Source organism: Platichthys flesus, chromosome 20 (genome assembly GCF_949316205.1).
Source record: "Platichthys flesus chromosome 20, fPlaFle2.1, whole genome shotgun sequence".
Classification (NCBI taxonomy): domain Eukaryota; kingdom Metazoa; phylum Chordata; class Actinopteri; order Pleuronectiformes; family Pleuronectidae; genus Platichthys; species Platichthys flesus.
Window position 1 is genome coordinate 20,292,071 of NC_084964.1, and position 16,138 is coordinate 20,308,208.

General features: G+C 45.2%; 1 protein-coding gene across 5 annotated transcripts; it reads right to left on the bottom strand.

The window, feature by feature from the left end:
* Positions 1–2,255: 2,255 nt before the first annotated feature.
* Positions 2,256–13,595, bottom strand: plekha1b (pleckstrin homology domain containing, family A (phosphoinositide binding specific) member 1b). 5 transcript variants are annotated; one of them, XM_062413917.1, is made up of 13 exons: positions 13,468–13,595; positions 11,863–12,048; positions 11,011–11,067; positions 10,879–10,924; positions 9,468–9,565; positions 8,824–8,946; positions 8,245–8,382; positions 8,101–8,169; positions 6,745–6,809; positions 6,599–6,662; positions 6,424–6,513; positions 5,503–5,576; positions 2,256–4,231 (listed from the first exon to the last, which is right to left on the bottom strand). In XM_062413917.1, exons 2-13 carry the CDS (start codon positions 12,001–12,003, stop codon positions 3,997–3,999), a joined length of 1,200 nt encoding a protein of 399 aa, XP_062269901.1. In that variant the 5' UTR covers positions 12,004–12,048; positions 13,468–13,595; the 3' UTR covers positions 2,256–3,996. The 5 variants fall into 5 exon arrangements, 4 of the variants coding, with proteins under 4 accessions (XP_062269901.1, XP_062269900.1, XP_062269903.1 ...); XM_062413919.1 differs by lacking the exon at positions 5,503–5,576 and adding an exon at positions 4,788–4,848 and having other exon boundaries at positions 4,093–4,231; XM_062413918.1 differs by lacking the exon at positions 5,503–5,576 and adding an exon at positions 4,788–4,851 and having other exon boundaries at positions 4,093–4,231.
* Between the last annotated feature and the right edge of the window lie 2,543 nt (positions 13,596–16,138).

The window sequence follows — 16,138 nt, forward strand, 5'->3', positions numbered from 1 at the left end:
GAGTTTATGCAATGACAAGTTCTGACCTAACTTTAATATTTAGATTTAAGTTTATTTTTAAAACATTGACAGCAGATTGAATAGTATCTCTGAAGACCTTCTCGACTTCTCTGCCACGTCGGTTAAACGTTGAGACTGAACGTTCATCCCTCATCTTGGAAACGTGATGATGAACTGTTTGAACATCTCATCACAACTGTTTCTGATGTGAGGTCCACTGGAGGCCGTTCCAGCATGTGCTCTGCTTTTCCAGGAAACCCAGTGTGTGTCTGTGCGTGTGTGTGTGTGCGTGTTATAGATCAACTCCACTTCTCTGCAATAACATTTTGGTTTATTCATGTTCGTGTCCTGGTTGGAGCGATGAGACGGTGTGAAAGAGGAAAGAGAGAATAAGCAAGTGGAACCTGGGGACTGTTGATGTGCAGCTGTCAGATCGTCACACACGCTGGTTGTGTGTCTGTCCGAGTGTGTTCGTATACGTGTGTCTTCAGATGACTCAGGTCCAGGGATTATTCTCCTCAGCACATTCTGCCTCATCCAGCTCGCTGCTGCATCACGTCTGTGGTTTCAGACGTTGGCAGCAAGTGAGCGATCAGAAGAAAACATCTGAGCTCGGTCTTGATTTTGTTGGAAAACAAAACCAAACAATGACGACCTGACGTTTCCACATCCGAAGGTCAAACCAGGACAAATCCACAACGAGGAGCAGATCAGCAGACCAACCAGAAACCTTCTTCTTCCTGTAGTTTACTGTTCAGATGAGGAAAACATAAATCCTGGTCCCCAGCCAATCATGCTGCATGTTGTTGATGAAAGGTTCCTGATGAAACCCTTTGGCCCCTGACCTTTGACCCTGGTGTGTTTCTCAAGCAGCAGGAACCTGTGAGGCTCTGGGAGGCTCTGGGCTCGTAAAACAGGAAATAAACCTTTTGTCTTTGAGTATTTGTGGATATGACTCGTACAGGAGAACCAGGCGGCTGATCTGAGGTCAGCGTCGCCGTCCAGAAACACCTCCCAGGTTTATTCTACACTTCAGATAGTCTCCATTTCAACAACAGAATGAAAAGTGGCCTGAGACTTGGATTTGGGGGAATCGGTCGTTTTGGATTTCATCTGAACATCTACACTAGATGTTTACGTCTGAAACATTTATTTGTGATAAACGTCAGCAGCTTTAAGAAGGAGGTCTCCATCTTTACTCAGCGCTGATGATTCAGTCACATCAACAGTTTGTGAAATCAGACTCTTCTGTAGCTGCTGGAAACATCTGGACCAGACGTCACGTTGACGGGAGTTTCTCTGTGAGGTCTCAGCAGTTCACACAAACCTGACGCACAAATACGTTGTGGAGAAGAACAGATGTTACACAATGAAGTGAAGGTGTTTGGATGTTTGCAGCCTGGTTACACACAGTTTGGTTCCTCTGCATAAACAACGGCCACGTTCACACGCACATGTGCAGATGTTAATCCTATTCACTCACTCTCACTTGTGTTGTGTTGGTCTTATTGTTGTATTCATTCAGGTGATTTGTTTTTGTGTGTTTTAATTTAAAACTTGTGTCTTGTTTCTTCTGCTTTGTGCCTGTAGTGTGAACAAACTGAACTTTGCTCAATGGGCAGAGAATCCAATGATTCTTCTGGTTGTTACTATCACACCTGAAAATGATTATTTCCAACTTCGTGTGAAGATTCATCATTGACACAGATCATTTGGTTCTATGGTCATGTAACCGAGGTGTCACTAATAAGATGAAGGTTGTTGTGTCTGTGAGTCATGGGGGGGTTCACAGCAGTCCCTCTACAGGACGCTGCAGCGATCTGAGCTGTCAGACGTCCATTGAGGGACGTGCATCCACTCTTATAAATGTCCAGATCACATTCCAGCCCAGTGACGCTCCTCTCGTTCATGGAGGTGTGGGATGTGACCACAGCTTGTTCTGGTGCAGTGGGTCTGAGCCGTCGTCCAGAGGTCACGACCCAAGACGATGATTCTGTGTGGACAGTTTCAACCTGATGAGACAAGAGCCTGAAGAACGAAGGCTTCCTTCAATAAATCAGGACAAACTGAGGGACATACAAGAGATTTACAACATTTGGACATAGTGACCCCCGGTGGACATTTAGTCATATTTAGTCTTCTACCTGAAATGTCTTCGGTGCAGAACTTGTATTTATTTACTAACTACATATCTGTATACATCTTCACTTATCTCCTTCATTCCATCAGTTGTCAAAGAAGAGAAGAGAATCCAGTGAAACTTATTTTAAAGTTTATTTTAATAAATACAGCAAATGGTCCAAGAATCAAGAAAAAACACAAAAAGGGTCAAAACTGCTCTTTTCTTTCTTATCAGCTCTTTAGATGCAGGCACTTAACCCAGTGTCTGTTTAACATGGGGCCGCAGGGTGTGTGTGTGTGTGTGTGTGTATAAAAGTCAGTAAACAACATACATTTTTTTCTCTCATCACTGTCAATAATAGAAACTATCAAAATAAAAGCACATCAGACCAGGTAAGAGTAAAACCCACAACCGTTCACAGCCGACGGAAATAAAACCTGAAAACGGCTGAAAGCTCAAAAACAACTTTTACAAATGAACAACATGTGTGTGTCTGCCAACATCTTTCAAACTAAGATCCTTATCTAAACATTTAAACCAACACATGACATCAGGTGGAGTTAAACACCGGGACATGGAGGTTTAGTGCAGGAGGAGAGAATCATGTCTTCAGTCCCGAAGACATGAAGACATGACACAAAGAGCAGAGTTCTTTGAGTTCTTATATTCAACAGTTTGACTTTACGCACTGAGCTCAGGAGGTTTTCTGTGAAGAACAGAAAACTTCACATCAGGAACAGAATTCAAGATTGTTTCATTAGACAATTTCATCTTTTAAAAATCTTTCTAAAATCTATAAAAAGCTTATACAGGTTTGAAAATATCTGAAACTCAGCTTATAAACAAACTACAGTCACGCCACTGTAAATTAAAATGGACGACACCTCCCAAAAGGAGGCCAAAACATCTGGATTGCCCCCTGGTGGCTGGCTGCAGTATAGCTCAATAACCCTGTCTCCTCCATGTTAGCAGATGGTTTCTGTCATTTCAGGTCGTTCTTCTCTCTCTGATGTTTGTTCAGGTGTTTCTGATCAGTTTGGTTGGAATCAGTTATTTGAGGATAAAGAAACAGGCTGAGACGTCTTGATTGACAGCTGAGACGTCTTGATTGACAGCTGAAACGTCTTGATTGACAGCTGAGACGTCTTGATTGACAGCTGAGACGTATTTGAACTTGTCTAAAGTCAGGACCTTGAACCACGGCTTCACACCTCGATCACTACTGGACACACTCCAGTGATGTTTAAAGGGCGGGATGAGGATATCTTAGATTTTTTAGCTGAACTTTTGTACAGTGGGAGAAAGTTCAGATGATTGTCGTCCATCTTTGTTTACAGTGTATGAACAAAATCGCAGTAAAATAATAAAAATGAAGAGCAAAGCTGGAACATCGCTCCGCTGCGTTTGTGGAGCATAAAATTATAAAGCGTGAAAGGTTGATATTTCTCTATGTTTGTCAAGACGGCTGAAAAGGTGAGAATTCATGTACGACACAGTGTGTGTCTGTCAGCAGCAACATCTGGTGACAGACACAGTGTGTGTGTCTGTCAGCAGCAACCTCTGGTGAAGAGAAGGCTGGAAGACGACAGAAGGGAACTGGAGCAGAAGAAGATGCAATCTGTGTGCACATACTTTTTAAAAACATGTTCCCAGGAAGGAACCAACTGGTCCCAGTTCAGTAGGAGGATCATACGGAGCTCATGTATAAGTGTGTAAAAGTGAGTGTGTGTTTGTGTGTGTGTGTCCTCAAGAGATTGTCGATCATCAGTTTGATCTTCATCAAATGAGGGTAATTTGCAGGTCAGATTTCTCGGGGGGGCAGCGGTTAAGCTCCTCCTCTCCGCTGCGGTGCTTCCAGGGTGAATGGTTCTCCGTCACTGGGAGGACTGGGACGTCTCCTGCAGCGACAGGCGGGAGCGTGGGGGGAGGGGCCCTGTCCCCGACCGGCTCAGCCTCCAGGGGAGCAGGCCCAGGAAGTCGTCCGGCTGGGGCGTGTCCAGCGTGAGACTGAGAACCCGCTGAGGATTGTGGGTAGTGTAGTTCCGGCTCGAGGGGGTAGTAGAAGGTGGAGGAGGACGTTGGGGACGGAGAGGACTGGTCACTGTGCTCCTGGAGAGAGAAGGAGGCAGGAGAGGAAGTCAGAGGCAGGAGAGAGATGGTTGAATGGCGGCTGGTTGGATGAATGGATGAGGTGATGGAACAAAGTGTCTGTGGACGGATGATGAATGGATTAAAAAAGATGGAGAAGAGATAACAGAAGGTGAAACTAACTCCAAAACACGGTCAGAGCTTTTCTCCTCATTCAGTCCAGAGTCTTTTCAAGCTCACATCAAAATGTCTCCCTCAAGAATCTGCTCAGGAATCATCAGCATTCTTATTCTGTCACTTTATTAATCTGCTGGAGACAAACTTCTGTCAACGTTTGTTTTTATTCCACCACAACTTCACTGTTATGATAATTCATTCTTTATTCTTTCTGCCTGGATGTTGTTAAATCTCAGGACTCCAGAAAACGCCTCCAGGAATCTTCCCATAAATTAGATTAGATTTTCTCCCTTAAAGGATAAAACCACTATTTAACTTTCTGTGAGATAAACAATGAGCACATTTTAACATCACATGTCAAAGTTAATATTCATCATTCACATGAGTCAGATCTAATCACCTCAAACAACTGCTGATGTATCATTGGTCGTGACTCCAGTGATAATAACCTGACGTGTTATCTGCTGAGATGAAGAGTGAAGTGAACAGAGGACACACGGGTTCGTGGGTTAGGGTCACATGACATGTCACATGCAACACGTACGAGCGCCTGATGCTGCAGCTGCCGAGGAGCAGGAGAGGATCGAGAGGCGGCTGCTAAGGAAGCTGAGGGGCGGAGGGACGAGGTGATTGGACGAGGAGCAGCAGTGTGGGGGGGGGGGGGCAGGAAGTAGCAGCGGGGCTCATTTTGGGAAGGTTAGTACATCACTGTCAGACCTCACTCTCTGAAAAGCACACACACACAAACGCACACACACACAAAGGAGAAACACAACAGGACAGAGGGTTAGAGGAGAGAAGAGTCATGAGGAATTGGGGTCGGTGGAATCCTGCTGGACGTCAGGAGCACTGCAATGTTAAGACAGGAATAAACGAGTGAAGAGAAGAGATTCCAGATGAGTGACGGTGTCGTGAGGATGGAAAGGAAAACGAAGCGGGACCGACTCGTACGGTGAAGGACGCCTTGAGTTCTGTTGTTAACGTTACATGGAAGCTACAGCTTCTCTCGCCCTGCGTTGATGATGCAGATGAAACCTGCAGCGTGAAGGGGAAATGAGGGTGAAAGGCTGGTTGGGAGGGGAGGGGGGGGGGGGGGGGGACACGGGGTCACATACGTGCTGCATTCCCCACTGCAGAAGGGAGTATACCTCTGTATACAAGGGCTGGACAGCCTTCTGGCCTGACGCACCTGAAAACAACAGTTTACAGCAAAGCTCAGTTACAGTCACGTGAAGAGCTTCATTCCAGGAAACCACAAATCCATTGAACAGAGGATTCACTGATCTGACGAGGATCCAGAAGAGAAACGTCCAATAATCACTTTCACACACGCACGTTATCTTTAACTGTTAACGTGTGTCTAAGGGAGAAATGTGATGCTGCACAGATTGTTTCTACATATTTTCATATTTCTGTTCAGCATCACACTTCAGCCTGTTCATGCAGAAGAGTTTCCTTATTTGTTTTAATTATAAAATGCATTATAATCATGTAATCTATTTCTCTTTTGGTGGATATCATGTGGTCTTGGAAGCAAACTCTTCAAACAGAGAGAAGAGACTGGGGGGGAAAGAAGATAGAGAGAGTGTGTGTGTGCGTGTGTGTTTGTGTGTGTATGTGTGTGTGTGTGTGTGAAGCCATCATCATGTTGTGAAAATCCTGAAAATGTAAAAACATTAGTATAAACATTGTGATTCTGCAGTATGTGTAACATATATGACATGATCTGTAACTAACCAAACTCTAACAAACAGTCATTTATTTGTGATCATAGAAATATGAGCTTCAGTCGAGATCGAGCTTCTCAGTGAATGATTCTTTAAACTGTGTCTCTGCTGCAGAGCTCTCCTCTGCCACCAGGGGGAGCACCTGCTTTAAACAGCACCCAGCTCTTTCTTCACGTAGAGAAGATCAGAGCAAGTTTAAAGTGACGTCACTGATCAGAGGATTCATTATTGATCTTATCAGGATCTGACAGTAGTTTATGGTTCGATTCCCTCACTGAACACCATTAGAGGGATGCATGTGGTACATACAGTGTTGGCTGAGCGTCCGGGGCCACGCTGAGCCACGATGGCTCCTGAGATGGCTTTGATCCAGCTGTGCATGTCCTCTGGACTGTCAGCCTGACACACAGAGAGGACGCGGGATGTTAATGGACATTTTACAATAGAAGACATGAAAAGAGACAGTGGTCTTCCTAGTTGTCACCTGAATGTAGAAGGTCCTGGAGCTGGTGACCATCTCAAACAGATTGTCCCTCATCATCAGCTCGCTGCAGGAAACCAGACAGAAGCATGTTACTGACGTGAGGCTTCCCTCTGCTGTGAGCCCCGATCTGATCTCAAACCAGTTACCTCTGTTTACACTCCTGAACTTTGTGGATCTCCTTCAGAGCGATGACTCTCAGCGCCTCGCGCTCCTGTGGGAGGACGAGGACACAAACACTCAACTTCACTGCACCACAAAGATGCAAAGACTCAGATCATATTAAACCTGAACCACTCATCCAATCAGTCGTTTCTAAGCTTCTACGATTTTATCACTTTTTCCTGTGAAATAAATCATCACAATAAACGACAGTAACTGATTTAGAGCTGAATATTTAATGTTTTAAGGCCAGAAAAACAAATAAGACTGGTGAGAAAGTCCAGTTCTATTATTCATAAACATCTAATCAATAAGCAGCGTGGACTCTGTGGAATGCCACTGGACAGATGAAGATGATGAAGAAGCAGCTGGTCCCTCGTGTTCCTCTCTCACCAGCTCACAGCACTAACTGGCTCAGCACTGGTCTTCCCCCACTGACTCATCACATTTAGCAACTGACAATTAAAGTCTATTTAAAGAGCTTTTATTGGTGTGGTGAACCACAGCTGATTCTCCTGCGTCTCCTCTCGGACGCGGAGCAGGAGGCGTGGATCTGTCTGAGTCTCCTGGTGCATTAAGAGCCTCACAGTCAAAGGGTTGAGTAACACACGCAGGTCGTTAACACAACGTTCTACAAACGTTTGTGAGTCGCTCGTGGTCCGTGTCAAACACGTCATCACAGATTTAATTGGCTAAAACGAAGACGAGCTGAGAACCTCCACGGCTCCTTCACTCTGAGGGACACACATATAAAGACTGAGCTGGAAATACTGAGAGAGTTTAAAATCTGATATCACAACATGGTTTTTAATATATTCACTTTCAGATTTCATGTTTTTTCTACGGTTGTAATCATCATTCAGAAAGCATCAGGCTACAAACATGATTCTGATCAGGAGTCATACAAATGTACACACACTGTCGCACACATACACACACAGGGTGTGTCCATATATGTGCACACACAGCCTGAGGTTACGACTCCCTGCTCTGTGGAGGAATTCAGGAAACAAGCTGCTGCTGGTGAAGACACACAACTCCCTGCAGGCACAACAAGCCTCACTGTGTGTGGGTGTGTGTGTGTATGTGTGAGTGTATGTGTGTCTCTGTGTGTGTGAGTAGGTGTTTGAGAACATCACACTGAGAGCTGTGGTTACATATATGATGGTTAATGTTCGAGGCGAGGGACTGCATTAATGTGTTCACAACTACAGACCATGTGTGTGTGTGTGTGTGTGTGTGTGTGTGTGTGTGTGTGTGTGTCAGTCAGCTGAGGGTCACGTGCACTGTGGAACCTGGTCACAGACGTGTTTCTCCCAGACGATGAGTCGTGGATTTCCCACCTGGTCTGATTTGTAGTAGCTGAGAGCGTTTTCCTCCAGCATGAAGTACCTCCTCTTCCACGTCTTCATCTGAGGAAGAAGAGCAGATTAGAGATCTTCCTCTCCAGGGGAACCTGAGGTGTCATGATGGGATCTTTCTCTCACCACAGCTCCTTGTTTGACGCAGTATCCGGCCTTGATGACGGCCTGGTCCTGGGCTCCTCTGGACAGGAAGTAGGGCAGCTGGTTCTGAGTCCGCTTCACAGCTCCTCGCTCCCCCCCGTTCTGCCCTTCTCCCTGCTCCTGACACACACACACACACACACACACACACATGTTCTCTAACACGTCCATGTTTCATTTCCTCTCCTGTGAGGAGAGAGTTGGTCACATGGGCCACAGATTCAATCCTCTCTCACTCAACACCCCCCCCACACTTTACGTCCCTGAGCCCCTGAATGTTTCTGCAGCTTCACCTTTATGAAACGACCAGACTCTGATGAGTAACTGAGTCCATCCTCTTGAACAAGTGAGTTCTTCTGCTCAGCGACTCTTCACTCATGTTTCCTTATTTAAAGTTGAGTCACAGATTGAAAACCAGCCGTCACTTGTCTGAGCCATCGCTCCCCGGGGGTCATGTGCTCGTGGCTGCATACCGATCCGGACAGGACTGAACGTGCTGCTGCTGCTAACAGACACGGACACGGTATGTGTGTGTGTGTGTGTGTGGTGTGTGTGTGTTACCTGAGTAGCGGTGGTGATAGGGACCCCTCCTATGATCTCAGTCTTGTAGGAGACCTGCTTCATTCCCTGGACGTCCTGTGGCGGCTCTGCGTGGACAGTGTGGCCTTCACCGGGCTTTGGAACCTGAAACACAACAAGACGTTAACCACAGGCTAAAGTTTGAATCAGTTCATCTTTCTATGACCTTTATTAAAAGAACTTGTCTCTTGTCTCGAAAACTGAACTTAAATCTGCATCTTTTTAGGTTTTTCCTCTAAATCTGATCAAATCTGATCAAAGACAGAACAACCTTTGAAATGAAAGATCTTCTTTTGTACAGAACCGTACTGCGACCATATAATAACATAATATACAGTGTAATTTTATGGGAATATGATAGATAAAGGTAATATAGTAAAATACATGGAGTGAACATGAAACTGTGACGTTCCCTTTACACTCTACTTACACCCCCCCCCCCCCCCCTTACACTCTGTTACTCCTGATCTGAACTGACTCGGGCCTGATGGCGGATTTTCCATCTGCTGCAGCCGGAGGCCGACAACACAACGACGCACAACAGCAGGAGAAACCGGGTCAGCTATTGATCCATCTGTGTGTGTGTACGTGTGTGTATGTGTGTGTGTCTGTGGGGGGGGGCTCACAGTTATCTTGGTGGCGTTGTTGAGAACACTGATCCATTCCACTAAGTCCTGCTGGTCATTGGCTTGAAGGTAAAACTTCCTCATTCCTGCATTTATGACTTTAGAGAGAGAGAAAGGGAAATAAACAGAATGACAGTGTTGAGTCTGTTGAGTTTGTTTAGTTTGTTTAGTTTGTGACGTCTTCTGATTCGAAACATTAACACAAACATGAAGTCAACGAGAAAAGACAGGAAGAGAAATTCACTGAATGCAAATCTTGAGCTAAAAATATCAGTTTGTTTCTGGTTTCTCTGAGCCAGAGGATGTAAATCACACACACACACACACACACACACACACACACACACACACACACACAGGTCAGGTCAAGGTCATTGTACAGTTTCCTCCCATTGAGTGACAAAAAGCTACCGTTGGTCACCGGAGGAAAAACAACAGGCAGCACAGGACAAAAGAGAGGAAGTAAAGCCACCGCTGGAGGAGAAGAGGGAGGGAGAGTGGAATAAGAGGAAGAGGAAGCACAGGAGAGAAAGGAAAGAGGAGGTTGGAGAGGAAGGAGAAACGTTGCAGGGGGATGAAGGAGGTCGGGACGGAGGGAGAGAAAGTGCATGAACACCTGGAACCTGTGTGTGATGTTTGAACATCGTTCTAAAAGCAGATCCATCTCCTGCCTCCATCCTTCTGGTTTCTGTCTCTCCACCAGATGTTGAAAGTGGAAACAGGGATCTGCTGCCGTTCAGCCATGAAACCGTGAGCTACGTGCACGGGAGCATGTTGGAGCAGGAAAAGGCTGAAGGCAGAAAGCTGCAGCTCAACTAGTCCTCTGTAATACCACTGCTGGAGGACTAAGATTCACTGAGACTAAAGAGTCTGTGGATACAGGAGAGCAGGAGGACCAGGAAGGAGGAATGAGGAAGGAGGAAGGAGGAAGGAGGGTTTGGGAATAGAGTACAAATGTGGAGAGTTATGTTCTAAACCTGATTCTGTCTCAATCTCTTCTGACACTGATCACCACTCTGTACTTATGAGCTTTGAGGATTCATAGAAGATGACGTTACTGGTTTGATATTTTCTTCACAGTTTAACTTCAGACGTGAATGTGTCAGTGAACCTTCGCCTCCTGAAGAAAACCTTTGCTTCCTTTGACAAACAAATCTCAAAGTGCTGTGAACCTCGGCCGGAGACACACTCTCTGGATTCACGTCATGTGACCGGCTCCTTAATGTTTACACCTCACGTTTGTTCAACACATTCTGAAATACTTCTGGACATTTTGACTTAATTCTTTGAAAAAACCTTCCTCCTCTCAGTTTCTTCTCATTCTCAGTCCTCCTGCTCTTCCATAGTGGATCGAGCTGAGGAGTAAACGGAGGAGAGGGAGAAAGAGGAGGCGAAACGAAGGAGGACTCACCGAAGCAGAACTCTGCCTTTGGCCTGTGTTTGGTGGCATCGCTGACCTGAACAGGAGAGAGAGAGTTTACGTTATCAAAGAGAGATTCATTCTGTGATCTCCATCTTGTCTCTAAGTGAAGGACTGACTCACCTTGGAGATGTAGGTGAGCTTCAGAGATCCCACCTTCTCTGCACCTTTAGGCAGATTCTGAACAGAGACAGGAGGAAACATCAATGTTACTTCATCGTTACTGTTCTTTCAGATTAAAGGTCGAATTAGAGGAAAACACAGATTCAGCTTGAGGTGGAAATCCAGACTCAAACGTCAAAAGAGTAATAACTTTGAGTTTCTGTTGATAACGTTAGAACGTGACGGAATAACCAGCTGAAGAAGATCAACACAAACCAACTGTCTACGAATGGAAACCAGGAAACGTGATGGGAAATGATTTGGTTTATGTAAAATATAATAAAGTGATCTGAAGCTGAACTAAGAACAATCTACAGGAGCTTTGAGTCCGGACACAGAACTAACGTGTTTCACTCTCTCTCTGCAGGAGGAAGATCTGGAGAGGAAACCTTCTGGCTTACTGACTCTCTGTCATCAACACCATCTGAAAGAACATATGATGAACAGCCCGGGTCAGAACTCTGTCAAACCTCTTCCTCATGTCGGGTTAGAGGAATTCCCCACAGTGGGAAATGCACTTTCTCTTCTGGTTCCTGTTTATCTGCTTGGTTTGACACCGAGCATCATCACCTCACTCACATGTGCACGTCCAACCTGTTCCACAGCCTCGTCTCCTCAGCCTCAACCGTGGATCGGTTTAGTTCTGTATCATAAACCCACAACTTCCTCTGTAATTATTTTTACTCTTTAGTTTGAAATGTCACATCGTGTGTTTAACGTGAAGCTCCTTCCCAATGTCCCCGAGGACAACCTCCCCACACCCAGTAGGATGGTGGACATGTCCTCAGTCCCTCGGCACACATGCTCTCTAACCTGTGGGTTGTCCATGTACCACAGCAGGCTGCACTGCTGCGTGTCCAGGATGAAGTATCTGCGCAGGAACCTGCCGCTGCTCTCGTTCTCCTCGATGTCCAGGAAGCCACAGCTGCGGTTCTGACGGTCCTTGTACGGCATCGCGACCCCGACCAGCTCCGCCCGCCCTGGGGCATCACAGGGATTCTGCCAGGGAGAGAGAGAAAGGTGTCAGGTGCTGTCCTCACTCAGTGGCTGCACCTCCAGGACTTTCATAACCTTCAGTTCCCTCTCACACAGAACGTGTTGTTACAAGCAGCAGCCACACAAACACAACTCAAACACTGTGTGAGGTTCTCCCAGCGCGTCCTGGGCCCGGAGATGGAACCAGGCCTGAAGAGAACCGGGCCCGAAGGCAACTGGGATGGATCAAGATCTCAACTCAAGCTTATCAAGGAACAGGAAAACTGTGTGTGTGTCTGTTTATGTGTATCTCTGTGTGTGTCTGTGTGTGTGTGACAGAGACAGACAGAGTATGCTGAGATTTAACAGAGCAGAGTTTCTGTCAAGTTGTAGATGTGTAACAACTACGAGCCGCTCACAGCAAACAATCAGTTTTATCAGAGAAATAAAACCTGACACACAACAGATCTCAGGTCAGATGGAACCAAACAAGACAACAATAGAGAAAAGTTGCTCTGGATGAAGTCGCCATGTTTTAAAACTCTATTGTTTTGTGGCTTCAGCATCTGCTTCCCTCGTTGTCTTGACTCTGATTGGACCTCTCTCTCTCTCTCTCTCTCTCCGTACTGTAAACTGGATCTGATTCCAGGTCAGATTGTTGCTGCCTCACACGTCCTGTCAATCAGGGCAGGTACTGGACTTTCACATTCATTAGGAAGTAACTGTTAAATGTCATGAATCACAGTACAGGGGAACACCCTGAGTATTACAATACTCCCAGTATGAGCTGCAAATACTCAATCAGATGGGTGTTTTCTCTATCGTCTATGAACTGTTAACAAGTCATAACAACTTCAAATCTCACACATATCGCACATATTTGATCTATGATCATATGTAGCCACAAAAACAGCTGATCCTCAGATTTCTTCAAATAAAAAAGACAGAAGTTAATAATCATTTATCACAATAAAGCCAGTTCCTTTTCTTTGGATCCACTGATCCATGGAGCCAATGAGCGATCAGCTTCATGTGACAGAGACACTGAAAAGTGTGAGAGAACAGGAAGTAGTTTGAAGATAAACGAGCACAAAGTGTGAAACTGTGCGAGGACCTGAGGAGCCTGGAGGAACCTGGAGGAACCTGGAGGAACCTGGAGGAACCTGGAGGAACCTGGAGGAACCTGAAGACCAGCGAGCAGAGAGATGATGACACAGAGAAGCTGTTAGTCGAGCTCCTGAGACATGAACCTTCACCTCAGATCAGATCTAAAGTCAGCAGTCAGACCAGCACAGGAACACGGGATGTAACACAATGATCAGTTCTCTCAGACCCAACTGATCTCAGGCCTGTTTCCTCTGCGCCTCCATGACAGCTCGTCCCTGCTCGGCTCGTTCACCCGGAACCAGTGACCCGTGATAGAAAGATCCTGTTCACACTGACCTGAGGACAGTCGAGGACCCGCGGCCGGAAGGTTCTGGGTTCGACTCCGTTCTGATGAGCCCAGTGTGGCAGCAGCCGTCCAGGACCAGAGGCAAGACACACACTCACAAACACACACACTGCTTCCGCTCCGGGATTTCACAGTAAAGCTGCTGACAGGCGTCACTTCCATGTGCACCATAAAGAAAAACACCCTCCAGGAGCTGAAAGCAAGAGAGGAGCAGAAATATGGACTCACAAGATCCTGGTTCTGACATTAATCGTTCTCATCTTCATCTTCATCTTCATTATCATCATCAGCATCATCATCATCATCTTCTTCATCTTCATCATTATATTAATATGATTTGTATGAACTTTTTATGAAACATTTTCCACAGACAAACACATGCAGTGCATCAATGTAATTCAAGACCATGGATCGAATCAAGACATAAAACGAACAATAAAATAAAGAAAGAAAACAAACAAACAAACATATTCCAGCTCCCCACAGAATGAACCCCAATAACTTCAGACTACTGCAGTCTTTAGTTAAGTCTTATCAAACCCCTCAGGCTGCAAACCAATGACATGAATGTTTAAACTACACTTTAAAAGAGGCAGAGGCCACATGACTGAACACATTGTCTTTTAAAAAACCTCAGTAAATTGTTAATGCTTTTATTTTGAAAGTAGTGTCATATTCTCATCACTGCTACTTGATGCTGCAGATTTTCCACCAATCCCTGGCTCTCTTCGCAAAGCATGATGGTAAATGTAGTTCATTCTCTACAGATGACAGCGTTCACATCTCAGCAATGCTGACATCTAGTGTTGACACACAAACATCTCAGCAGAGGGAATGTCTATTTTTCTCTCTGCACGTTAAACACTTGTTTTCTTAAACTGTGATTCAAATTTAATGTTCCACAATCTGTCTGCAACCATAAAAAAGTGTTTCCCCCCCCCACATTGAAAAGTAACTTTAGAAACTGTGCTTTTTAGCAGTGAATCGCTTATTTAATCTCAATTACTTATTAAATGCCAATATAATGAGCTAGTTTGAATAAATCAAATCACTTGAGAGAGATTTTATTAAATTAATAGTGTTTTTAATGATACCTCAACCTTATGTTTTACTGTCTTTATCTGAACCTTAATATCTCCAAATCAATTTATCACAATCTCTCCTTCCTGACCTGAATCACTGTTGTGCACAGAACTGATACAGATGCTGTAATTCAATGATAGTCAGGGTTTTGTAGAACAAGTCGTTTCCCAAGAATCAGCTCTCAGCAAAATTCTTACTTAATTTATTAAAAAAGGGAACTTTACAGCGAGGAAGGCCAGAACAGGGCGTAAACTGTGAGAAGCAGGATGTACAGCTGTTGGTGCAGAACAGACACAGAGGAACTCACCTTTTACATTGGATATATGATTCTTGAGCTTTTAGTTTGCAATCAAAACAGAAGAACATATTTAAAACGCTCAGATTCTGGAACATGTACAAATAACATCTTGAACTCTTTATTGTTGGATTGTTTTCCACTTAATGAGCTCAGAGATATGAGAAGTGAGCAGCCCTCCCTCCCCTGATTCCTCATCTATAAAAGAAGAACGTTGGTTGGTGGGGGGGGGTCCCTTGGCTTGGATTCCCTCCTCCCTGTCTTTGCCAGAGTGGATCCTATGGCTGATATCTGCTGAATGTCAAAGGCCTAATTGTTTTTTGAGAGAAGGAGCTGCCAGCACAGACACCGGCCCCTGAGCCAATCTATTCTCCAGAACCATGTGATGCCTGGAAGCTCCAGGTGCCACGGCCGGGCGCTGCCAGGTTCTCAGCCACCAGCGCCTCCTCAGGGAGCTTTTGGCATCCGTTTAGAAAAAGTCAGCTCTGTTCTTTATTGTCAGAGTATTGAAGCCCTCATGGTACCGATGGTCGACTGGCTGGCAGGAAGGCCGACGTTGGCACAGGCGCTGCAGCACGCCATGCAGGGATTTCAGCCAGGCTGAGTTACCTCTGGAGGGGGGGGGGGGGGGGGGGGGGTTGTGGTTTGAAGAAGCAAGGCTTGATGCCAGGTTGACCTGAGTGCCCTGCAGAAACAGACAGCCATGGCAGGGTGCATGTCAACAAGCACTGAGATCATTTCAGGTCCTGTGGCAAATGGCAAGGATCAGACTTCCAGCTCTCAGAGACGAGGACCCGGAGGCAGCTTTTCAAAAACTGAGAAACACTCTTTATTGTGGCATCAAAGATCGGTCACAGTTTTTAGAGAATGACAACCTGTAGTGGAGTTTAATACGACATGAGGAAACAAGACTGTGTCATAATGTGACTGTTGATTAAGTCCTAATGATTTCAAATCTGTTACAGTCACTGAACTGCAAGAGGCATATATGGTGTTATCATGTTATCATGAGTGTTATCATGAGAGTTATCATGTTTTCATTAAAATGTAACAGGAAAACCAGTAGTACTGGTTACGGTGAATGGTGCAGACACATTAAGGACAAATCACACACTTGTCAACTATATTATCCATTTGGTTTATATCATACGCTACATAAACAGGCCACTGTTTCGACTGGGATGAGTTAGTTATTGTTAGCTTGCAGAATAGTGAGGATGAAATATGTTCTGTATGTAGACTGTTTCTGTTTATGGACATTATATGTGTGGATTAAATATCAG